Below are 24958 nucleotides of genomic sequence, written 5' to 3'. Positions count from 1 at the left end.
CTGGGGTTCTGGGAACATGGGCCAGGAACTAACTTCATGGGAAGGGCCTGGGGTGGGTAGGAAGATTCCAGAGCATGTTGTGGTTGAAAAGACAGCGACAGACAGGAGCAGCGTGGAGCCAGGCAGGACTGGGGGGTGGGCCTCTGCTCTGGGCTCTGTTGGCACCCTCCCCCACCACATGGAGCCAGCTGGCAGCAAAGCTTAGGATTCGAGGCAAGACCACAGAGCCTGGCGGTGGTTTGGAACTCTTTCTTCTCCTTTGTTAAAAGGGGGAAAGGAACTGGGGACGGGGTCCCCCTGGGCTCTGGGGGGAGGCATGCAGGCAGCCCCAGCAGGCAGGTGCTGGGGGATGGGTGGGAAGAGTCCTGGAGTTTCCCACAATCCTTTTCTCCACAGGGAACACCAAGGCTGGCTGCCCAGGGGGCCGGGGAGAGGGGCAGGGCCCTGGAGAGAGGGGCGGCGGCAGGCGAGGGGAAAGGGGGTTCACTCTAACATGCAAAGTCCAGCTGCCCCATAAACTAGGTTGCTTCTTGAAGAGCGACATACATATAAATACACAGACACAGCTACACGCACACATGCGGAGAAGGCTCTGCATTCCCGAGGGTGGGGATCTCGCCCGCCGGCCGAGGCGCCTCCAAGGCAGGAGCCGGCCAAGTCTTCGCCTCAGATCCTCCGCAGCCCCCTGGGGCGGGGCGCGTCCTCTGCGAAGGCTGCTTGTTCTTGGAAGTTCTGTTCCCCAGCACCCAGACTCTAGAGCAGATCTGTGAAAGCTGGGTGCCGCAGGCCTGTGCTGCCGGGCACGGGGGTGGGCAGCCTGTGTGCTGGCGCCAGGGCCCGATCTCTCCCCTCCAGGGCTCCGGGGAATGGGGGTGCAGACGGGGTGAAGGGGGCCCGCAGAGACGTCCTCTCCCCCGCCCCAGGGGGCCTGGCCTCCGGGAGGGGGGAGGGGCCTCCCTTATCTCTCGGCCTCCATGGCAGGGTGGGCCCTGGGGTCCGAGGCGGCCTGTTGGGGCACCAGGGGCGGCCAGTCTGACGCCGGGGAAGCGGGTGCCGGAGTCCACAGGGGCGGCTGCTGCAGCGGGTGGTGCTGTGGGCCCCCTGGGGGCGAGGCTGCCGTTGGCCAGCCGGGCGCCGAGAAGCTGCCGGTGGCGGCGTGCGGGAAGTGCGGCGGGGGCGAGGTGGCCGTGGCGGCCATGGGGCTGCCGCTGCCTCCGCTGTGAAAGCTCTCGGAGGCCTTGAGACGGGAGAACATGGTGAGGGCATCGGGGAAGTTGGGGGGCGTGGCGGGGGTGTTGGCGGGAGTGCACATCTGTGGGGGAAAGAGGAACAAAGAGGGAGGGGTGAGCACCCCTTTCTGAAGCCCCCCCCCGCCCCGCCTGCCTGCTGTAGGGGGCGGGGACCCAGGCCCCCTCCCGGAATGCAGCCCCGCCCCCAGGCGGCCAGGCGGCCCGAGCCCAGAAGAAGGGTGCGCTGCCCGGGCCGGGCTGACCCCCTGTGCCTGCTGATCAGCCCCACGGAGTCCCGTCCCAGCAGCTCCTCATGGCCCAGAGCCCCTGGACCTTCCTAGGGTATGGGCGGCCTCCCCCTGCCCCCGACTGGGAGACTCCTGCGCTGCTGTCCCTGGTCCATGGGGACACTTACCATCTGATGATGGTGGTGGCTGTAGGGGATGTTGGTCTCCTGGAAAAAGGCGCTGAGGGCTGTCTGCAGGAAGAAAGGCCCACGCTTACCCTCAGGACCCTGGAGGCCCTGGCCTGGCAAGTTAAGGCAGAGTATCTGTCATTCCCGACCCTCGGCCTCTGCCCGGAGGTGCCATCGACCCCTGGGCAGGTCTGGTTGGCAGGGAAGGCCCTCCCCTGGCTGCCAGGTGCTTCTAGCTCACCCCTACCTGGTATCATCACTATAACGTGGGGGTTTGTCTCCTGAGGAAAGGCGCCCGGAGCTCCTAGCGCTACTGTCACCAACTCCATGGGTGGCGAGTCCCTATGCCTCCCTGAACCTCAATTTTCTTGTCTATGAGCCAGGAGATGGTGAAGGCCCCCAGGTGTTGAGCGTCGTGACCTGCCCGCTCCTCTCAACCAAGGGACGCTGCCCCAGGGCTGGGTTTCTCCATGTGCACCACAGGGAGACTGGAGGTGGCCTGCAGTTTCCCCTCCCTGGCAGCAGTGACCTCCTCAGACCCATGGTTCCGCTGCGAGAGCCAGAATTAAGTAGGAAGGTCTGGTTTCGCTCTCCCCTCCAGTCCTCGAGACTTCCTTGCGGGATGTTCTCCAGGTGGTAGAGCAGGAGGAAAGGGGAGATGGGCTTTGCACCCAGGACCATGAGAAGGAGGTGGGAAAGAGGCTGGCAGCCAGCCCCGGCTAGAGCAGCTCATCTAGTGGCTCTGGGGGGCTGGGGCCCCAGGGCAGCCTCCACTGGCACTGTTGTGTCCTGGTTTAGCCCCTGCAGGAGAGGCATCCAGGAAAATAAGGGAACCAAGTGCTCTTGTGAAAGTGCTGGGTGAGGGAGCCCGTCCAGTGTGTGAAGGGTCTGTGGGCAGCTCTGCCCTCCATGGCTGCCCCCTCGGACACGCCCCCAGCCCTGTCTAACCCCCTCCCCGACTCCCAACACACCCAGAAACCCAGCCTAGTTCTCGGGGCTTACCCCAGGAGCTTGATTATTGAAGGAGATTCTGATGACTTTGGGAATTTCCTGCTGGAGATGCCCTACCCCAGTATCCCCAAACACGGGGGTGGGAGCTGGGGGGAGGGCCCTGGGCTCTAAGCACCTCCTTGAGACACCCCCTCTCCCCGCAGAAGCCCCAAGGAACACACCATTCCTCCTCCAACAGCAGCTCCAAAGGCAGTAGTAGTTGTGTGTGAGGATTCCAGGAGAAATGGCTGCCCTTGTCCTGCCTTCCTAAAGCCCCTCCAGAGTTGAAAGCACTCAGGTTCCCCTGCCCCCAGCAGCCTTCCGTCCCCATTAACACCTGAATCACAGAGAATGTGACCCAAAAACAGGGCATCCAGCTGGGCCAGCCAAGGGTGGAAGGCACAGAGGGGAGTTACCCACTCACTCCCAGAAGACCTAGGACTGGACTTCACACCCCATTTTCACCACAGGTGAGCCTCCCCCCTCCCCCCGCATCTCCCTTTTACATGCTGTGAAACAGCGCCCAGGGTGCAGCGCTCCTCTCCTGGGGGATGCCAGAGTCCGCAGGCTGCTCCCGCCCCTCCTAAGATCAGCTTTCCCCCGCCAGGTATCTCCATCTTCAAAGCTACATTTTCAATTCCTGTGACCAAGTGACAGCAACCTGGGCTGGTGCCAGGCTCTGTGGGCTTAAATTGAGAGAGACAGGTAGGGCCACTTCCCACTGGACACCCGCCTGCCCAGCCCCAGGAAGGGGGGGAGCCATGTATGCAGATGTGGGACTCAAGCAAACTGCCATGAATGTGGTTTTGCAAGTTTTGCCACATCCAGCTCTTGAGACAAATGGGCTGATTAGGGAGCTTCCTGCAGGGTGGGGCTGCTAGGGTTGGGGGTAGGGGGTACTGGCCTTTCACTCCTTAGAGGTCAACTCACACCGCCCCAGACACAGCGGAGGAAACTCAGGCCAGAGGCTGGGACGTGTGCAGAGATAGGGCAGCCTTCCATCTTGGGATGAGAGGACCATGCAGGGGTCAGCCGTCCCCCTGAGCTCTCTGGTAGGAAAGTGAGCAAGACTCCTCTGGGTGGACAGGCCGCTAACTCCACAGAGTGTCCCAACCTTCAGGCTAGAATCCTGATCCCCATCCCGGGCCCAGAAAGCTGAACTCCAGAGTCCTCTGGCTTCCTGTCCCTCCTCCCGCCCAAATACCTTCTCTGAGCTGGGTCCCCATCTAGAGCCTGGGCTCCTAAGCCTGGACTGGGCACAAGACTCTACAGGGTGGCTGGGGCTTTGACCTTACACCTGTGAGGGGCGGAGCTCAAGGGGCTCTGGCCTCATCCCTAGATACCGTCCTGAGTTATTTCTGGGCCGGCTGACTTAGGGAAGGCCAGGTGGCCTCCTGGCAACACAAGCCCTGGGCACTAGTGTTCTGTGGGTCCAAGAGGCCTGGGGAGGTGGGGGCCAAGCTGGGGCAGCCCCACCTCCTGCCCAGCTGGCTGAAAACTACTGAACCGTGTACACGATGCCATGGTAGAGTCACTAGCCAGCACAGAGAAGGGAACCTGGACAAGCCTCTGAAGCAGGGCACACAAATGCCGTCCCGTAGCTGTAGTGTGCGCTCCGACACACCACCTGTACACTCGTGTGCACATGCGTAAGCACCGTTTGCAAAACGGCGACCAGTGTGTACACGGAACACACCCTCCCCCCCCACCCGCACCCGTGCCCCGGGTGGACTGCGTGTTTACACGTGCCCACACGTAGCGTGGCGCGTGCGTAAATACAAATGCACATGTACGTGGACACGCGGCACCGGGCTGCCCATCCAACACACAGACCGTCAGACCCACACACGGCGGGCAGCTGCGCCCGCGGGCTCGGGGCTCCCATATCCAAGGTGGGGGCGGCGAGGGCCCGGCTCAGGCCAGTGCTGGGGCGTCCTTCTTCCTGCCGCCCGCCCAACTGTCCGTCGGGGCCTCGGCGCCGCCTCGCCTTGGCCATTACCAGAACAAAACGCGGGGCGGGGGGATCCCCGTAACCCGGCCGCCGGGGAATGGGGGGGCGGGGATTAGGAGCCAGGCTGCCCCTCCCGCCCACCCGGAGCGGGCTGCGTTTCCGGGGGCCGCGTAGACACGGCCGCGCAGCCGGGCCTGACCCACACGCCGCGTGTGCGCGCTGGGGCCCGGACGCCGGGGCGCGCGACCGCCGGAACACCGGGCCGAGTGCGCGGGCCCGGCCCCGGCACAGCCGCACGTGTCCACACCGGCCCGCACACACCCCGCAGCACGCGCCGCCACGGGGGACGGACACCCGCGCCCCGGCCCGGCCGCGCACCTCAAACTGCCAGTGGGCCGCCTGCAGCAGCTGCTTCGCCTGGTCGGCTGCGCAGCCCGCCGTCAGCACGAACTGGTTGATCATGACCTGGTGCTTGAGCTCGTCCATGTTCACGGACATGGCGCCGCCGCCGCCGCCGCCTGCCCGCTCCGGCCTCCAGCCGCCGCGCGCTCCTCCGCCTCACGCGTCCACCATTAGCGAGCCGGCTCCGGCTAATACAAATATTTACTGTGCGGCTCTGACTCACCGAGCCTCGCCTCACTCCGGGCCGCGGGGGGCATGCTGGGAGATGTAGTCCCGCGCCGCTTCCGCCTCGCCCGGACGGGAGCTGCAGGCCGGGCCGGCCCGAGGGTGTGTCTGAACATTGGGCGCCTTTTGCGTACAGGACCAGGACGAGCACGCAGCTCTGGGGGCCCCGCGCCCCATCCCCGACACTGAGGAGGGGTCCGGAGGCGAGGACTCCAGACTGCATGGGCGCAAACGCGGGTCGCAGGATATTGGCTAGGACCCGAGGATCCCGACCCCCAGGGTGGTTGGCAGCCCTCTGTGTCGAGCGGGCGCACTATTGGGCAGTGGGGTGGGGGGAGAAGTTGGGATTTTGGTACAAATCGGCAGCACTAGGGCCGTAAGACCCAGAAGGCCTGGCACACAGTGGGCGCTTATATAAATACCCGTTCAGTGACTGAATGAATCTGCCCTTCAGAGTTCTGCCTAAAGTCACAGCCTCCAGAAAGCCTTCCGAGTCTCCCCAGCACAGAGTCCAAGCTCGCCTCGCCCACTCGCGACGCGGGTCCCTCCCCGGCCTGGCGCTCAACCAGGCTCACAGTAGGCTCGATGTACGGCTGAGGAAGGGAGGGCGGCCTAGGGGTACTCTCCGCTCAAGGTTCCCACTTTCCCACGCAAAATCTCGTGCGCTTTGCCGGAAATCTCGGCTTTCAGACTGCGGGCGCCAGGACCGCGCGGAGCCAGTTCCGGGATGGCCCTGAACTCCAATTCCCAGAATGCCTCGGTTTATTTGCATCTTCAGTCCTGAGTGACGTCAAGTGAGTGAGGCCGCACCTTAGCCAATGGGCGGTCGCGCGGTGTTAGGACCTGGCCATATAAGGTAAACAAAGCTGGCCGCCCAATGAGGCAGCGGCGGGGGCGGGCGGGGGCACGTCACGTGGATGGCGGGGGCGGGGTTGAAGAGCGCTCGGGGGTGGGGTGTTGCGGGCTGTGTTTACAGCTCCGCACGCTCGTCTTCCGGTTGACGTCTCAGATCTGGTGTGCGGGGTGCCTGGCGGATTCGGAACTGGCGGGAGGGGTGGAAGGCTCAGTCACCTCCGCCCAGAATGACCTTATCCAGATTCCTCCCGCTCCCTGGCCCCAGTTTCATTAGACGAGAAGCTATTTATTGGGTCCTTACTCTGTGCCTGGTCCCAGGTACAGAGAACAAACTCTAAAAAAGGGTGGGCTGGGGGCAGGGGTGGGGGCATGCGTCAAAATTCCCAGGGACAGGTGTTCTCTTGTGGTGCAGCGGGTTAAGGAGCTGGCGTTATCACCACTGTGGCTCGTATTACTGCTGTGGCAGGGGATCCCCCTAGTCCAGGAACTTCCACTCGCTGTGGGCTTGGCCAAAAAAAAAAAAAAAAAAAAAATTCCAAGGGCAGATGTAGAAAGCTTGGGCGGTGCCCTCAGGAAGGAAACCGGCACAGGCCCTGGAGGTGGTGGGTTAAAGGCCAGCCATAGAGGGCCTTCAATAGATCTGATCCAGTGTCCGCATTAGGGTCACTGTGTCTGAACATTGTGGAGACCAGATGTGGGGGGGAGGTCCATTCCAGTTCAGGTGATGTCCTGGGTGTGTCTGGTTCCAGGGCAGTCCGTCTCTGCTCAGGGCCTTGTTGCAGAATTGGATTGAACAAAAGCACTGTCCCACCCGGGGGCAGGTGCATGGAAGGAGGACTTGCAGTGCTCTCTGAAGAGCGCTTCGTGGGTCCCTGAACTCTTCCAGGGAGGGTTATCTTTGGCTGGTGGGAGGGCCATTGTGGGGGACTAGTGGACTAGACCTGAAATATCCCAAGTTATGGGGGCTTGGGCACTGGTATGGGGGGGTGTGAGGGGGGGCTGGAGCCCACCTCTTTGTTCAGTGGATTAAGGATCTGGTGTTGCTGTGAGCTGTGGTGTAGGCCGACAGCTGCAGCTCTGATTGGACCCCTAGCCTGGGAACCGCCATATGCCACAGGTGCAGCCCTAAAAAGACAAAAGACAAAAAAAAAAAAAAAAAGAATGGCCTTTCACCTTTACAAAACATCATACATGACTTAATGCAGCCAAAGCACTTGGCACAGCACGGGGGTAGGCGGCTCTGAATGTAGTTACTGCTACATCCTTACCACTGGGACAGTAAGGCATGGTGGAAGGTGAGCAGGCTCTGGAGCCAGACAGACCTAAGTGTCAGTCTCGACTCTGCCACTTAATGATTCTGATGTTAGGACATGGTCCTCCGGCTCTAAGCTTCAGTTTCCTCATTTGTGAAACCCAAGGTAAGAGCTCAGAGCTCTCCCAGGACTGCTCTGGCAGATTAATGCCAGTGAGGTGCTTGGCATGGGCTTGGTGCTCGGAGCACCATTTCTTTGCCTCCACCCGGACTGCTCTAGGGGACCCAAGCCCCATTTTACAGATGAGGAAACCGAGGTTGGAATCCAAACCTCTTTACACTCTTGACAGTGTTCAGAGCCCGTGGAGGAGAGCAGGCGCCCAGTGAGCAGCAGGTGTGTTTCTGGCAAAGGAGGATGGGCACTGCCCTGGCAGGACCCACTGGGGGCTTTTCTTGCTTAGCGAGAGAGGGAGTACCTTCGCTCAGGTGCCTGCCTAGACCTGCCCAGCCCAGAAGGAGCTCTTCCAGGCCAGCCAGCTGCCTGGGGTGGGGCAGTGGGGTAGTAGGAGCGAAGGTCCGCCCTCTCGCCCCTACGGCCCCCCAGCCAGCTTGTTTTTCCAAGGGCAGCAGGGAATGAAAAACAAGCTTGTTTGCAGCCAGGATCAGCCTGGCTAGAGGGTGGACTTTGGATTTCTTAACAGGCTTGGATGGGGCCTGACAGTCGGGGTCAGTAGATGGGGGAAGGGAGGGATAAAAGGCATTTGGGGCAGTGCCTTCATCTTATCTGAAGTCCAGGGAGATTGAGGACCTTGCCAGAGTTGGAGGGCCCAGAGCCCTGCATTCCTTCAGTCACTCCACGGATGTGTTTATCAGGCATCCACTGGGTCTGGGAAGACAGGAATGCATCAGCAGCAATCCTGCTCCCTCAGGAGGCTCGTGAAGTCTAGACTTGAAGGACTCCTAACTAGGAAGCCATGAAGTGGGTCTGTCTTTATGACTCCAAGGACCAGATGCTGGCTGACGGAGGGGCCTTGAGGTCTGGGCCCTTACTCCTGACCTTACTCCTCACCTCTGCACCCCAACCCTCCTGCCTCCTTGACTCTAGCCACACTGGGCTTTGAGCTCATGGATCTCACTCAGCTCCGCAGGGCCTTTGCACATGCTGTTCTCCCTGCCTGGAACCTAGGCTGACCTACTCCTTCAGAGTTTGCCTGGTTGGTTCTTACTTGTACTTCAAGTCTGGGCTTACATATCACCTCCTCCGAGAAACCTTCCCTGACTCCCTTATCAATGGTACGCCGGTCCTGGTGTTTCATGGCACCTTAGTCCATTCCCCTATAACACCTTTTTTTTTTTTTTCTTTTTGCCTTTTCTAGGGCCGCTCTCATGGCAGATGGAGATTCCCAGGCTAGGGGTCTAATCAGAGCTGTAGCCACTGGCCTACGCCACAGCCACAGCAACGAGGGATCCAAGCCACGTCTGCGACCTACCCCACAGCTCACGGCAACGCTGGATCCTTAACCCACTGAGCAAGGCCAGGGATTGGACCTGCAACCTCACGGTTCCCAGTCAGATTTTTTAACCACTGCGCCACGATGGGAACTCCCTACAGCACCCATATTTTGTATTTTTATACACTTGTTCTCCTTTCATGTCTGTTTCTCACTAAACGTTCCATATCTGTGGGTTTTACCATTTAATCTCTATGCCTGGCTCATTGCTTTTTACATAGTAGCGTGATAAATATTTGTTGAATAAAAAAATGAATCAGCCAAGATGTTGATAATAGAACCAGGATCAAATCAGAAAGGTCCTATCTCCAAATAGTGGGTGGAGAAGCACAGAACCATACACTTCAAGTCCAAAGCTCTTTTGAGAGGAGTATGTAATTAATCAGACATCCAGCCCATGGAAACGGCTGCCCTGGCCCACGATCCATAGGGAGGACGTGCTCTTAGGGTTGTTTTTCAGCCAGAACATCTGGGCCCTTAGTATCCTCCTCCCCTCCCCTCCAAACAGGGAGCCTGGTAAATTGGATGCCGTGTTGGTATATCTATTTATGTATATATGATTCAACAGTGTTATGTGATTCAACAGAAAGCCTTTTAAAGGAAGAGAAGAAAGGTCACATGGGATGGGGGTGTCTTCAGGCCCATCTGGGGGCAAGAGACAAGAAATCTGGCACTTGAGGGTACCTGTCTCGGGTGGGGGTGGGTAGGGGTGGCAGGAGAGCGTGGCATTAAAAGGAGTGGCCTGGGTCAAATTCCAGCTGTATTACCACTTATCTACTATGCAAGCTGAGTGGGATACTCCACGTTGCCTAGCCTCTTTCCCCTTCAGTAAATTGGGAATGAAAATAGAACCTACGACAGAGAATTAAAAGAGAGGATATGGAGTTCCTGCTGTGGCACAGTGGGTTAAGAACCTGATTGCAATGCCTCTGGTTGCTTCGGAGGCGCAGGTTCACTCTTGGCCAGGTGCAGTGGCTTAAAGGACCTGTAGGTTACAGCTGTGACTTGGATTTAGTCCCTGGCCCAGAAACGTCCATATGCTGCAGGTGTGGCCTTTAAAAATAAAGAGGAGATGTGTGTTTAGCCCTCAACACCAATGTCTAGCACATAGTAGGGGTGCAGTAAATGGGGATCTTGGGTGCAGGGCAGAAAGTTTAAACCGAGCTTCCCCAAGACCTGGATTCTCCCTCATAATCACACAAATCCCTCACCTCCGTTTTTATTTTTGGCTTTCCAAGTCTCCTGAAAATAGGAAGGTTATATTCTGGATGGGTTCTGGCCTCTAGGAAGCTGTAGGGCTCACTTTAATGCCAACTGTGGTGAATTTACCATCTGAGACTCTTAGCCAGCCTCTGCCCTCCCAACACCTATCTTGGGGAAAGTCCTTTCTTAGAATCGCCTTTTCGCAACTGAAAAGTAGGTGAAAACAGATTCTCATTTGGTCTGCTTAGAGTTTTGTGTGAATCAAAACCAAGAAAGTACATTGCAACCTGACAGGAGGCTTAATCTCTAACCTGAATCTTATAAACTTGTCTTCAGCGCCATTCCGGGTGGCCCTCCCTCATTTGTGCCTTAGTTCCCCTCTCTGTATAGTGCGGAGAGGTCTACTGCCTCTGCGGGGAGCTTTAAAATTATGTCTTCAAAGTAACTGTTCTGGACGTGGAGCTGGAGAGATGCCTAGAGTTTTGGGGAAGGTGCCTCGTTTCTCCTGTGAGCACCGCTCTGGGTGATTGGGGTTCCGTCCCAACTCTTTGCAGGTGGCAGGTAAGGGTCTGCCCTCTGCTGGCCGGGCCAGGAGATTAAATCCCGGGAAGTGGGGAGATCCATGGTAGTGCAGAGAGATTTTTTTCAGAAAGGAGTAAATGGAAGGCGTTGGTTCCTAGAAGAGACTATGTATGAAAATAAAATTATTAATAGAAGGCTAAAGAACTACGACGTTAGTCTTGTGCTTGGAATGCAGAGGGAGGGATAATTTGCACTGCAGTTGATGGGGTCCTCCCCTCTGGACTCCGGTCCATTTGGTTTGTCCCGAAGCATTTGTCAACAACTTCAGCGAGCCTGGGCGAGAAGCTTCCTGGGAAATGTAGTTCCTAGGTGGGCCTCCCGCGCGGCCGCCGGGCAGCGTCGGCGCGGAGGGGACTCCATTTCCCGAGGTGCCTCAGCGCCGGGGGGGCGGAGGGCCGCCGTGGCGTCGGGCCCGAGGCCGAGCCGGGGGTGGGGGCTCGGAGGCCGAGCGCCCGCGGCTGTGGGCGAGTGTCCGTGCGGCCTGGTCCGGGCCATGACTGTGTGAGGCCGCCGCAGCTGCCCCTGTCCCAGCCTCGGCCCAGCCCGCCTCGCACCATGGGCTCCATCCTGAGCCGCCGCATCGCGGGCGTGGAGGACATTGACATCCAGGCGAACTCGGCCTATCGCTACCCACCGAAGTCCGGTGAGGTGCTGTCCCGGCCCCGGCCCTGGGCGCAGACAGCGAGGCGCGGGCTGGGGCGCGGGCCTCTCCGCGGAGGGTGGATTAGGAGCTCTGGTCGGCCCGCGGGCCCCTCTGCAGCAGCCCTACCCGGGGCTCCGCGCGCTCCGCCACCAGGACCCCGGGGCGTGGGTCGGGCCCGGGGCTGACTGCCTGGTCCCGGCTAGGTGACCTTGGGTCAGTCAGTTCGCCCCTGCGTGCCTCCGCTCCCTCGGCTGCACAGGGCGAGACACTCAATAGGAAACCCCCAGGGTGGGGGGGTGAGGTTCAGGGGCGCGACGCTGGTGAGGGCTTAGCACGGTGCCCGGCGCTTCGCTTGTGCTGATAAAGTGGTCATTGTCCAAAGGATTGACATCACTTCTTCGCCAGTTTTCGCTTCCTTTGGGGGTTCCCTTCTTCGCTTCCTGCGAAGACCCAGCCAGTGGTTCTGGACACTCTCCGTGTCTTCTGGACAGGGGCTTGGCTGTCCTGTGTCCTGGCAGGTGTGCGTGGTGTGTGGTGGATGGTGGGTGGGCCCAAGGAGGCCCTGCCGCCATGGATGGGAGAGCAGCTGGGAATCCTTAGTGGAGAACCTGAGAATGATTGGAGGAGATTTGCCAGGCTCGCCTGTGTCCTGTTTTGTGGCTGAGAGACCTGAGCCTCCAGGGAGGAAGTGACTTTGGAAGAAGTGACTTTCTCAAGGTCTCAGGGCTGGATGGAAGTGCATCTGGGAGCAGGACCTGGACTTGGACTCTCAGACGGTTGTACCCACCCCACTGTTCTGTTTCTGATGATGAGTGTGGCCTAACCTGGAACTTTAGTTGGGCTTTCTCACTCTTGCCGTCTCCTCATCCCTTCATTTGCCCAGAGAGGAGAGAAGGAGGAGGATGGGGAGGGAGGACCAAGGAGAAGCCTTTGATCTGAGGTCGTGGTCTTCCAGGCCTCACAGCTGGCCTGCGGGCAACCTCCCGGCCAGGTTTCCTTTGAGTGTCCTCCAGAACCACCTGTGGGGAAGCTTGTTTAACGTGCATTTCCCAGGCCCCACGTCAGACTTGCTGCCCCTGCCACTGTGGCCTAGGAACCTGCATTTAAACACCTCAAAAAATGTTAGCTGCTGTAATGGCTTGAAAAGAAAATTAGAAAATTCTAACTGCATTTAGACTCTGAGGTGACCAAGTCAGAGTCTAATTGCAGTTAGCAGTGACTTGGCAGAGATAGCAAAAAGTTTAAGCTGGGGGAGTTCCCGTCGTGGTGCAGTGGAAACGAATCCGACTAGGAACCATGAAGTTGCGGGTTCAATCCTTGGCCTCACTCGGTGGATTAAGGATCCTGCGTTGCTGTGGCTGTGGCGTAGGCCAGCAGCCACAGCTCCGATCGACCCCTAGCCTGGGAACCTCCATGTGCTGTGGGTGCAGCCCTAAAAAGATAAAAGACAAACAAAGGTTTAAGGTGGCACCTGCTGTTCTCTGGGATCAGAGCAAACTTGATATTTTTTCCTTTGGGCGTTTGGACAAAATCACAAAAGGCACTTAGAGCACCACTTTTGGATCCTACGTGGCAGATTTTGTTAATCAGTTGGGCCACTCTTGGCTACAGTCAGCCACGTCTCATCGATTGGGGCTGGCATCTGGGTGCCATGGGCCACCTCAGCTCTGCTGCCAGTGATAGCAAGACTCTCTTGGGCCTGTCCTTTCTGCTTCCTTGTCCCTCTGGCCACCTTGTTCCAGGAGGCAGCTGGGGACCTACGCAGTGCTTTAGTATGTTTCCTCAAGGGTGGGCTGGGGATGGGAGGGGGGGCTTTGAGATGATTTTAGGGACCCATGGGCCATAGTCCATTTATGAGAAAGTTGATCTCTTTTCAAGTCTGGGCCAGTTTTGTTGATCGTATTGAATCGTTGAGTGCTGGTAGTTTTTTCTTACAGCTCTGTAACACTGTCCATTTTTCCCCCCAGCTTTATTGAGACATAATTGGCATATAACATTATGTAAGTTTAAGGTTGTACACATATTGATTTGATATGTATATTTATCGGAGAATGATTATCACAGTAAGATCAATTAACATACCTGTCACAGAGAGGGAAGGGGGAGGGCTTCTAAAATCTCTCGTCAGGGAGTTCCCTCTGGTGCAGCAGGTTAAGGACCTGGCACTGTTGCTGCTAGGACGTGGGTTCAGTCCCTGACTGGCTGCAGTATGTTAAGGATCCTGTGTTGCTGCAGCTGAGGCTCAGATCCCCGGCTTGAGAACTTCCACATGTTGAGGGTGTGGCCCCCCCAAAAAATAAACTTAAAAAATGAGTGCAATAAATAATAAAGTGGAAATGAACCCAACTAGTATCCTGAGGATGTGGGTTGGATCCCTGGCCTAACGTGGTGGTGGGTTAAGGATCTGGCATTGCCGTGGCTGTGGTGTAGGCTGGCATCTGTAGTTCCGATTTGACCCCTAGCCTGGGAACTTCCATATGCCACACCTGCGGCCCTAAAAAAAAAAAAAACTCCTGTCTGATTTTCTTTTCTTTTTTTCTTTTTTTGGCCACACCTAAGGCATATGGAAGTTCCCAGTCTAGGGGTCAAATCGGAGCTACAGCTGCTGGCTTGTGTCACAGCAGCGCGGGATCCGAGCTGCGTCTGTGACCTGCACCACAGCTCACGGCCACGCCGGATCCTTAGCCCACTGAGCAAGGCCAGGGATTGAACCGCATCCTCAGGGGTGCCAGTCGGGTTCGTTAACCGCTGAGCCAGACGGGAACGCCCCTGAAGGCTTTTTCGCCTTGTGCCTGTTTGCAGGTGGCCTATGCCGTCACCCCCATCCCCCCGCATCGCTGACCTGCTGCCAGTCTCTCCGTTTTGCCCTTTCTGCACATTTCATGTAGATGGGGTCACACAGCAGGCCTGGTGGCTTCTCTCGCTTAACATGATGATCTTGAGATTGAGGCCTGTTGAGCTTCGGTGTTTGGTTGTAGTACATTTTCTTTATCGCTTCGCCCGTAAGCGCACCTTTGGCTGGTGTCCCCCTGTTCCAGAAGCTATCAGGAGTAACGCCGCCGTCGGCGCTGTTAGCACTGGTGTGGTGTGTTCTTTGATAAACACCTAGGAGCAGCATTACCGGGTCACGTGCTAACTCTGTGTGCAAGCCTTTGAGGAGCTGCTAGACTTTTCCATGATGCCGGCTGCTCCATGTGATGTGTCTTCCCGCCAGCAGTGTGCGAGCCTTCCAAACCCTCCACGTCCTTGTCCACACTTACTGCCCACCCTGGTAATTATAGTTGTGCTGGTGGGTGTGAGGCGGTAGCTCATTGTGGTTTGGATTTGCAGTTCCCTTGTGACTGATGGTGTTGGGCGTCTTTTCATGTGCTTCGTGACTGTTTTGTGTGCGTGTGTGTGTAGGGGGTTGGCTCTTTCCGTCTTGCTCACTGTAAAGGTTGGAGTGTCTTCTGATGGAGTTGTAAGTGTATTCCAGGGGTTCTGGACACTATGTTACCGTTCATTTCTCTGATCTGCCATTGGCAAATGTTGTCTACAGTCTGTAGTTTGTCTTTCTTTCTTTTTTTTTTTTTTTGGAGGGGGTGGGGATGCCTGTGGAACTTCTCTGGGCCAGCGTTGAACCCTCTTTTTAAAATTTTTATGGCTGCACCCACGACGTATGGAAAGTCCTGGCCAGGGATTAAATCCGAGCCTCAGCTGCAGCAACACTGGATCCTTTAACCCGTTACACCTGGCCAGGGATGGAACCTACATCCAGGCACTGCAGAGACGCCATCCATCCTGTTGCGCCACAGAGGGAACTCCTGACGGTGTCTTTTTTTTTTTTTTTTCTTTCATCTTTTTAGGGCCACATATTCATGGCATATGGAGGTTCTCGAGCTAGGGGTCGAATCAGAGCCGCAGCTGCCACGTAGCACCACAGCCACAGCAATGCGGGATCTGAGCCGCATCTGTGACCTACACCCCAGCTCACAGCAACACTGGATCCCTGACGCACTGATCGAGGCGAGGGGTAGAACCCGCATCCTCATGGATCCCAGTTGGGTTCATTAGCCGCTGAGCCATGCGGGGAACACCCTCCTAATGGTGTCTTTTGAGAAGCAAAAGTTAAGTTTTGGTGAAGTTCAGTTTGTCAGGTTTTTTAAATGGTTAATGTATTTTGGAGTTACATCTGAAAGATTTTTGCCTAGCTCAAGGTCACAATTTTCTCCTTTTTTTTTTTTTTTTTGATTTTAGTTTTACCTTAGACATTTAGATTTTTGATCCATTTCGAGTTTTTTTTTTTTTTTTCATGTGTGGTTTGAGATAAAGATCCGAGTTTTTGTTTTTGCGTATGGCTATTCAGTTATTTCAACATCATTTGTTGAAAAGGCTCTTCTTTCCCCATCAAATTGCCATTACACCTTGGTCAGGAATCGCTTGACTGTAAAGGCCCGGGTCTGTTTCCGCATGTCCTCACCCTCGGTCCCCAGCCGAGGCTCAGAGCAGGCGTGAGGGCGCCAGGGCCGAGGGAAGCCTGGAACTCAGTGGGTTGTCACAGGAGTGTGGCTGTGGGTTATCCCTCCTCCGGCATCACCATTGCTACTTGTGTGTCTCACAGCAATGTGGGCTGCCCTGCCCTGGTGTCCGAGGGAGGTCATGGTGGGGACAAGTCACCCAGCAGAAGTGTCGGGAGGGCCAGTCAACCTTGCGAGCCGCCAGCCGTAAACCTTTTGTACATCAGGTACCTGTATTTTCAGAGCCTGTTCAGCCCCTTTGTCTCCCTGGAGCTTTGCCTTGTCCTTGTGACACTACGCTTTGGTCCTTTTTGGCAGAGGAACTACAAATCAGACTGAGTCCTTTTTCTCCCAGCACCTGGGCCTGCACACAGCAGGTGTTTAATAAATACTTGCACAGCAAGCCTCTCTCCCCAGGGTACAAGCTGCTCATACTGGGCTGCATCGTATCCCCTGGGGTGTCAGGCGGGGGTCTGAGGACCGCTGGGCCCGCCCCTAGCGATGAGGGGCCTGAGGCGTGTGTCAGGAGGCTGTGGGCGTGTGCTGCTATGTTGCTGGTGGTCTAGAAACCTCTGCTTGTCAGCAGTGCCACCTGTGTCGGGTTTCTTTGTAGAGTGGGGGCCTGGCCACTTCTAGTTTATTTGGAGCCTGAAAGAGATACCCAAGGCAGGTGTTCTCGACAAGGGGTGACTTTCTGTGTCACCCAGGACAACCTCTGGCACTGGGACATTCTGGGTCCCTGGGCCCCATCACTGTCTGGCGGCAGTGAGCTTGTGCGCCCAGGCCCGTGGTCAGTGGTGCTGGGGTGGGGGTGGGGAAGGGGCCCCACCTGCACACAGGGCTCCCCCTCCTGCTCAGAGCGCTACACCTGCATGGCTGGCAGCACGCCGCCTGTGCTGTTCGCGTAGGCGAACTGGTTCTCTGCTTCTGCTCAGCGCACCTCGGTTTGGGCTTTATCATTGTAAGAGCTGTATAAATTGGCTGTATTTTTCAAGCTTCCATTGTTATGTTTAGGTCAAAACAACAACAAAGCAATAGAAACAAAGCCTCTTTAAGTTGTCCATGGGGGCGGGTGTCTGAGGACCTGTTTCCCTAAAGGAGAAGCCGTAGGTTGCTCGGGGTTGGAAGCCTGCTGTGGGCACTTGGGCCCTGAGGCTGCTGGGGCTGGGGTTTGTCACGTTGCCTGGAGGTCCCGCATCCTTCTCGCGGCTCCTGGGCTGTTCTGCACCCTTCCACCAGTTTGTCTCGTTGCCTTTCAGCCTGTGCCGGACGCTGGTCGTGGCACGGAGGCCCTGCCTGCGCGAGACCAGAGGGGTGCTTGTGTTTTCTTCCTCACAGTCAGGTGGCCCTCTCTGTGCTCATAGCACACTCTTCCAGAAACGGGGTGGCCACAGTCGGAGCTCAGCTGAGCAGCGGGAGCGAGCCCGCTGCCGCCTGAGTCCTGTGCCCCCACCTGCTATAGAGCCCTGGCTGGAGGAGCGCGGGATCCTGAGTCCAGAGGCCCCGTGCTTGCTCTCGGGCCCATTTCCCGACTCCCTGGGGTTACAGTAACCTCTGGTCCCCTTGCACTTCTGCCTGTGAGTCCCCGGGAGCTGGGGGTGTGGACCCGGTCCAGGCCCTGCCCAGCCTGTGTTTCTCAGTGGCCTGGAAGCTTCCTGGGCAGGTCCTGTGCTTCCTGGATGACCACTGCTGCCTGCCTCACCTCCCCAGCCCGGCGCTGGCAGCCAGACATCCAGGGCCATTTCCCGTGGGTGTTTGCACGTGGTCGGGGGCAGCCGTGGCCTCCCGTTTCTGTGTCATCCTGCAGCGTTGGCCTCGGGCTCAGTGAAGAACGGGGTGATTGTCCAGCTTTGCCAACTTCCTGAGCTGGGGGAGCCAGCCCCGGCCCCCGCCTGGCCGTGCCTCACTCTGCCCAGAAGCCGGCGGTGTGGGGCAGCGTGGCGGGGTGGGGTCACTCGCTGTCTGGAAATCGGCGGCGGCACCGTCCAAGCTGGGAAGGAGGCTTGGGAATGACCGACGTGGGAACATCTGCCCACCCCGTGTCTGCGGCGGTTGGAAAGAACCCATTTTCTCACCCTTGCATCCCACTGGGTGTTGACTTGGTTTTGGGTACTTGACACCCACAGAGCCGGCCTTCCAAGGGGGTACTGGCTGCCCCCGGTCAGCCCGGCGTCCGCTGTTCCAATAACTGCCGCCTTGTGCTCCCCGCATCTCCCGCCCCTGTGGCAGCCCCGAGTGACCAGCCTCCTGCAGTGCCTTTAAGGGGGATCAAGAGAAGGAATCATACTCACTTCAGTGCTTCAGAAAATGTGTGGGCTACACACGTACGTGTGTTTACAACCGAAGAATAGCAGAACTGAGAAGTTCCTGGGCCAGGGATGGAATCTGAGCTGCTGCTGCTGTTGTAGCTCCGGATCCTTTAACCCACTGTGCTGGGCCGGGGGTTGAACCTGTGCCACCACAGCTACCCGAGATTCTGTGTGTGTGTGTGTGTGTGTGTTCTGTTCCATTTTGTTGCTTTTCTTCCCCTGCCCCCCCCCCGGAAGAAAAATTAAAATTGCGCCTTTATTTAAAGCCACAATTCGGAGTTCCCGTTGTGGCATAGCGGGAGCAAATCAGACTAGGAACCGTGAGGTTGTGGGTTCGATCCCTGGTCTTGCTCAGTGGGTTAAGGATCTGGCATTGCCGTGAGCTGTGGTGTAGGTTGCAGACGTGGCTCGGATCCCGCGTTGCTGTGGCTGTGGTGTAGGCTGGCAGCTAGAGCTCTGATTAGACCCCTAGCCTGGGAACCTCCATATGCCGCAGGAGCGGCCCTAGAAAAGACAAAACAAAAAAGTCACAATTCGTGGCAGCACACTGGATTTGCACATTGCACTCTGGTGTCTGACTGCTGGCTGAGGTTGCTCGTCTTAGCTCAAACTTTGACTTTGAGTGTCTCTCTGAGAAAAAGCTGGGAAAACACTTTGGTCAACAAATGCTTGGTTCAAGCAAAGGGCTTATTTAGATCAGCCGCCATCTCAAGTTTACTCTCATCACCTCTTCAGCTGAGAACCTGTCTCGGATCTTTACGGAAAACAGGAGAGGCAACCCAAGCAAGGCAGTAGTGCTGCGGCAGGCAGCAGAAGCAGAGGCAACTTTGCTGCCCAGAGGTGGCTCAGCTGCTGTTGCTTTTCTCTTCAGCATTAGCATGGATGTCAGGGGGTAGTTATAATTTCCTTTTCCCTGATGACCCTGAGGCTGGGCTCCTTTTTGTATGTAGATTGCCATTCATTTCTTTTCCTCTTTTCTGTGAGGTCTTTTGCATATTTTTGATTTTTGTCTCGGGTTGTCTCTGTCTGGCTTGTTAGCAGGGGTGCTTTTAATGACATTTTGAATTCTTTGGAGATTGATAGTCCGTGGCATTTACGCCAACTCACTCAGGCAGGAATGGCGTGCCCTGGCAGCCTGGGGGGTGGGGTCTCTGGAGCCCAGGGTGGGGAACCACGCCCACTGGGGAAGCCAGGGGAAGCTGAAGCAGGGCCCGCATCCCCTCTGGCCTCAGTGTGTGCTGCCGGGGCAGGCTTAAAGCCGACTTTGTCCACTGGGGGCCCTCAGGGACCAAGTCCTGGGTCCAGTTCCCTGGGGGGAGGAAAGGGGGGAGCTCTGGGGATGGCCCAGCCCCCGTCCACTGCAGCCATCCGGCTATGTCCAGGGGCTGGGAGCTGCATGCTCTAGTGGCAGCCAGGGCTCAGCCCTGTGGGTGGTGGAGACTGTGGAGACTGTGTCCAGAAGAGGTGTATAAGGTGGGGAGGCCCCCTCCCCACCAAAGAAGCAGCACCTTCCAGAGGCTTTGCTTGGTCAAAGCCGTCCTCAGCTCACGGGTCTTCCCTCCACGCTGGGGGCCCTGAGCTTTGTATTTGCTGTGTCCGCTGTGATGTGGCTTTCGCACAGCAGGGACCGTCTTGTCACCTGTGCGAAGTTCCTTTTATCCTTAAGGCATCCCCAGCGGCCCTCTGCAGTTTGCAGCTGGTGTTGCCTCGGGCAGCGGGTGTTACCCACCAAGGCCTTATTACAGGCGGGGACCCTGAGGCCTGGCTGGGTGGGCTGCCCTAGACCAGCCTGAGTGTGGGGGGGCAGAGAAGCGCCTCCCTGTACACACGTGACCTCGACCCTGGGGAGTCTCCGAGCAGCCTGGTCACAGGTGCTCTGACCAAGGGCAGGCCCGGGGGCCTGGAGATGCTCTCTGAGATCTGCACCGTCTGGAGACAGTGTCTGATCTGTCAGTCAGGCCAGCTGTGGCCGTGGATGTCAGGGAGCTGGTCCCTGTGGGCAGGTGTCCTGTGACAGAATGAGAAGAGTTTTCAGGCAGTGGAGTCAGTGAACTCTTCTTGGCCTCTTGCCTTTCCCGCTCCCCCTGCATCCAAGCGGGGGGGACCACTGGGCAGCTGAGCGAGGTCCACACCCGCTGTCCCAGGTTCCAGGGCCAGCTGTGTTTCTTAGGAGGGCCCAAGCCATCTTTGTTCATGTCACGGTGTGTGGTTTGTAGGAAGAAATACATACGTGTTTGGTTTTCATCTGTTTGGGACACAGAATTCCTCACACCCTTGGAATCTCCTGAGTGACCATTGATAAGGTGAAATGGGTGTGTTTTGATGTTCTGAACAGACCCGTTTCAGCAGCCACGGCTGAGTTTATATTAACAGGTGACTTTGGGAAACACCTGGGGTTGGGGGCGGGTTGCCGGTAGAGCCAGCCATGCGCTTCGAGGGCTGAGGATTGAGACGGTGACCGGGTTCCATGAGTGAATCGGTCTGGCCTAGGTGGTGAGGCCTCCACCGAGACACGGGCGCCAGGTTTGGAGAGTTGGACTGGTGAACACAGGGAGATGCAGGGAGGGTGGTGCCTCGAGAGAGTGTGGAAGCTGCACGGCCTTGCCCTGTGCCTCTCCCACCTGGCCCTTCCTGAATTGCATCCTTTTAGAATAAACTGGTTACCTTGGAGTTCCTGTGGTGACTCAGCGGGTTAAGAACCCGACTAGGGAGTTCCCGTGGTGGTGCAGCAGAAATGAACCTGACTAGGAACCATGAGGTTGCAGGTTCGATCCCTGGCCTCGCTCAGTGGGTTAAGGATCTGGCGTTGCCGTGAGCTGTGGTGTAGGTCGCAGATGTGGCTCGGATCCCAAGGTGCTGTGGCTGTGGCGTAGGCAGGTGGCTGTGGCTCCGATCAGACCCCTAGCCTGGGAACCTCCATATGCCGCAGGTGCGGCTCTAAACTAAATAAACTAAATAAATAAACTGGTAACCTAGGAAGTGAACTCTTTTCCTGGGCTCTGTGAGCCACGCTAGTGAATTAATTGAGCCCGGAAAGGATGTCCTGGGAACCTTGGATCTGTAGCTGGCGGGTCAGAGGCACAGGCGACCCTTAGCCTGGCGTCGGCGCCTGCAGTGGGGGCAGTGGCGTGCGGCCGAGCCCTTATCCTGCGGGCTCCGACGCTGTCTCCAGGTGGGCCGCACCAGGATGGGGTGAAATCCGTAGGCCGCCCGGCAGTGTCCATGGCGCGTTGGAGGGTTGCCCGCGGTGTTGCGAACACAGCCGGGGCAGGCGAGGTGGAGGACGTGGCTGGGTGGCAGGTCTCCCTGTGGACGTCACCGCGCGCTGGCGGTGTGGCTCGAGCACTTGCCTGACCTCTCTGCGCCTCAGGTTCCTTGACGGTCACGTGGGAATACCAGTGTCCTCACCTTCCTTTGGCTCCTCCCGTGTCCAGGCCTGGGTGGTAGTCGCTGGGGGTGTCGGATGGTGAACAAACACATGCTCTGTGGTCCCGGCAGCGGAGGACAGGGCGTCCATCAGCCAACAGAGAAAAGTGGATCTGCGGGTGCAGAGGGTTGGGCAGGAGGACTTGCTGGCGTGTGGACAGAGGTCACGGGAGGCCCCAGGGAGTCGTGGGGCAGGAGCAGCCCGTTGGGCTGGAGGGGTTGGAGGAATCCCTGGGGTCCCAGGACATGCGGGTAGGGTGGGCAGTGCAGAGCGGGATCTGAAGAACGGGTGCCTGGCCCTCGGTCCTCGGCCTAGCAGCCTTTGTCTGTCAGGGTAACTAACGCCAGCACCCCTGGTCTGGAGTGTCTGGAGTGCGAGGGGGAGCCTGGGTTACCTAGACCCGCTGTGGGAAGGGCGTTGAGTCCTGCGTTCCCCAGGCAGGTGTCCTTTGGGCGCCTCGAGGCCCCGGTGACGTGGGCATCGCGCCTCCAAGATGCACAGTCCTGGCTTGGGGTGGGGGTGGGAAGGTCATCTGTGTGCGGTCCCTCCGAGTTCCCCGTGCTGGGGGCAGGGCGAAGGCCTCGCTGAGCACACAGAGGTCTGAGTGGGGCAGGGTGAGCCAAGGGCGGGTGGGTCTGAAAGTGGGCGGGGGGGTCAGCCCCCCAGAGGCCTGGAGGCCAGGGGCACAGCCAGGAGGGGGGGGGGGAGGAGGCAGGAGGGAGAAGGGAGGACGGCCAGTGCTGAGAGTAGAGGTGGGACCTGCAGGCCTAGGAGCCCTGAGGAGTCAGGGTGCGGGCAGGGCTCTGAATCGGTCCTCGGGTTGAGGGCCGACTCCCATTTGCGTGGTGTTCCCGTCCTCCAGGGCCGCGGTGCTTGGGCGCCACCAGGGGTTGCTGAGGCCCCGGAGCTGCCCCATGGCCCTGGCTGAGACCGCCCCCCGGGAGGCTGGGTGGCATCTGGCCTGCCCCCTATTTAGAGGTTGCTGGGTTGGGGTACACCTGCTTCTCAAGGACTCAAGTCTGGGCCCTGTGACCCAGCAGCTCCAAGGCCACTGTGGCTGGGGCTGCCGTGATGGGTCCCCGCACGCCGGGGCACGCAAGCTGCAGGTGTGTTTTCTCACAGTTCTGGGGGCCGGGGAGTCCAGATCAGTGCGCCGGCAGATTCCGTGTCTGGCGAGGACACTCTCCGGCTGCACGGGCGGCCGTCCTCGGCATCCTCACGTGGCGGAAGGGCTGAGGGGACTCTGGGTGACCGCCGAGCTCCGTCTCCCACCTGGAAAGTGGGGGCAGGATCTGTCCCCCCCCGGTGGGCCCGAGGGAGTCCGGGCTGGGTCACCGACTCCAGGGCCCGGAAGAAGAGGCCGGTGGCTGTGGGAGTGGGTTCTCGTCCCTTTGCATCTCGTGTCTTCCTTCCTGCTTCTGCCCTCGGGTGTGTTGTTTTGCTCTTGGCCTCCCTCCCCTTCCTGGCTCTGCCCGCTCCTCCTGGTCCCACAGTTCACACGCACAGATGCCCCGCCAAGGCCGCCCAACAGTCGGACCTCACTGCCAGTCTGAGCAGTCGCCAGGCCTCCTTGCCCCTGCACATGTGCTGCTGTGGCCCCGACCCGGCTCGGGGCCTAGTGCGCGTGCCTGTCCCTGTCGCCGTGCCACACGTGCTGTTATAATGGCCTAACTTCCTTCTCCGCCGACCCGGTGGCTCTGAGCTGCCAGCTGAGGCCCCGACAGCCCCCAGCTGAGGCCCCTCTCACCTTCCCTCTGATTCGGGCTGGAGGTTGGGTGGGCCAAGGGCCAACCAAGTCTGAAGCCAGGGTCCAGACTCAGGTCCAGAGGCCCCCTCTGCCCCCAGCCTCTGGTGTTGTGTTCCCCACGGGCCGGTGGGGGAGCTTCCTCTTCGAAGTCCTTGCGCAGTAAAATGCACTGGTGCTCCCCGTGCAGCAGCTGAGACCGAACTCGCATCCCAGGTGGTTGCGAAGCCTTTCTGTTGTGCTAAGAGCAGCGCAATGGTTCATGTGCAGTGAAAAGACCTGACACGAAGCATAGCCTCTGGGCTCTTCCCTGCTGCTTCCGCTGCCGCCGGACTTTGCAGCAGAGTTTCAGGTGTGTCCTTTTGACCACCCTGTGTGTAATATAGCTGGGTTCTGCATGTACAAGTGTGCACGTGCCTCCCAGGGGGTTTTGGGATATGCACCTGACATGTGTTCTGTGACCACCTTTCTGTGTCATGTCCAGGTCTGGGTGACACTCTAGCAGCTATTCTGTGGTGTCCGTAAAGTCAGGGGTCTTATATTTATTTAACTAGTTCTGCTTTATTCTCCTCTCCATGTGGTTGGCGCGGTCTGGTCCCTGGTCCACATGTGGGCAGGGGTTGCACCCGGGCCTGAAATTTCTCAGCTGTGTTCCCTGCACGCCCACCACGCTGGGCTCCTGTCCTCCTTCTGGGCCTCCTGGGCTAGGCAGCCAATGGCTGGGTCCCTGGGAACCAGGGCTGCAGTTCTCAGGAAGGGCACCATCCCATCCCAGGAAGGGCACTGAATTTACGGGGACCTATGGTCACCTGGCCTTACTTTGGGGGCCGGCGGGCAAGTGTCAGATCAGGAAGCTCGGGCGACGCAGTACTGTGGTGTTTCCTCGGCGAGGCTGTGAGCGCGCTCCTTTGAAGCCGACCCACCTCTTATGCCTTATGTCCATCTGTTTTTACAAGATGTGTCTTTAGGAGAAGTGTGCCAGGGACGTAGCCTCGGTCCTCACGGTGGAGTCAGGTTGAAATGAGATAAGTTGGATCCGTATAGTTTTAAACTGTGGCCAAAAAAAAAAAGTCTGTGAGTTCATGGGTTCGATCTCTGGACCCCTCAGTGGGTTAAGGATCCGGCGTTGCTGTGGCTGTGGGGTAGGCTGGCAGCTGCAGCTCTGGTTCGATCCCCAGCCTGGGAAATTTGTTATGCTGTGGATGTGGCCCTAAAAAAAAAAAAAAAAAAAAAAGAGAGAGAGAGAGAGTTCCCATCATGGTGCAGTGGTTAACGAATCCGACTAAGAGCCATGAGGTTGCGGGTTCGATCCCTGCCCTTGCTCAGTGGGTTAACGATCCGGCGTTGCCGTGAGCTGTGGTGTAGGTCGCAGACACGGCTTCATCTGGGAAGGAAGAGAAAGTGTCCTCATTTCCCACAGCTGCTGTAAAAAAGGACCACAAACTGGGTGATCTTAAACAGAGTTCATTCTCACGGTTCTGGAGGCCAGAAGCCCCAAATCAAGGTGTTGAAGGGGTGGTTCCTTCTGAAGCTTCTCCGGGAGGCAGCATCCTGCCCTGTGGCTTCGTCACCCCAGTCCCTGCCTCTTGTCATCATCCTGCCTTCCTCCCTCTGCGTGTCTGTCCAGGTCTCCTGTTAGGCAGACACTGGGGGCTGGATTAGGAGCCCCCGTTGAGTTGGACCTCCCTTTAACTTGATTATAGCTGCAAAGACTCTAAATAAAG

The 24958-nt window shown here is 58.0% G+C and overlaps 2 protein-coding genes across 25 annotated transcripts in view; one reads left to right on the top strand and one right to left on the bottom strand.

Moving 5' to 3' along the window:
- MGRN1 (mahogunin ring finger 1) overlaps nt 1-24958 on the top strand; it is a 64400-nt gene that overhangs the window by 93 nt on the left and 39349 nt on the right. For 13 of the 24 annotated variants that reach the window (XR_014840913.1, XR_014840914.1, XR_014840917.1 and 10 more), the window contains exon 1: nt 11055-11258. Coding sequence is in view for 9 of the 24 variants with exons in the window: in XM_085017727.1 (XP_084873853.1) it covers nt 11171-11258 (88 nt within the window). In the remaining 15 variants the exon portion in view is untranslated. Of the gene's footprint in view, nt 1-1025; nt 1257-3002; nt 3105-11054; nt 11259-24958 lie in introns of those variants that run through there. The other 11 variants (XM_085017734.1, XM_085017737.1, XM_085017730.1 and 8 more) reach the window with 2 other exon arrangements.
- UBALD1 (UBA like domain containing 1) lies at nt 235-5182 on the bottom strand. The gene is made up of 3 exons (XM_021086690.2): nt 4964-5182; nt 1645-1707; nt 235-1312 (listed from the first exon to the last, which is right to left on the bottom strand). The coding sequence occupies exons 1-3, from the start codon at nt 5081-5083 to the stop codon at nt 959-961; spliced, it is 537 nt and encodes a 178-aa protein (XP_020942349.1). The 5' UTR covers nt 5084-5182; the 3' UTR covers nt 235-958.

The sequence above is a fragment of the Sus scrofa genome, chromosome 3, assembly GCF_054392235.1.
Source record: "Sus scrofa isolate SSC_HxYL_T2T_F1_AM1 chromosome 3, Sscrofa_HxYL_maternal_Yorkshire_Landrace_v2.0, whole genome shotgun sequence".
In the NCBI taxonomy this organism is placed as follows: domain Eukaryota; kingdom Metazoa; phylum Chordata; class Mammalia; order Artiodactyla; family Suidae; genus Sus; species Sus scrofa.
Note: the sequence above shows the minus strand (reverse complement) of the source record. Positions and strands in the feature narration are given on the sequence as shown.

What these genes read in the sequence shown, in the direction of transcription:
- UBALD1 (XM_021086690.2), bottom strand. Translation starts at nt 5,083, where the DNA reads ATGTCCGTGAACATGGACGAGCTCAAGCACCAGGTCATGATCAACCAG. An exon ending in CGGCCCACTGGCAGTTTGAG is followed by an intron (nt 1,708 to 4,963) that starts GTGCGCGGCCGG and finishes TTCTTCCTGCAG; the next exon opens with ACAGCCCTCAGCGCCTTTTT. An exon ending in GCCACCACCATCATCAGATG is followed by an intron (nt 1,313 to 1,644) that starts GTAAGTGTCCCC and finishes TTTCCCCCACAG; the next exon opens with ATGTGCACTCCCGCCAACAC.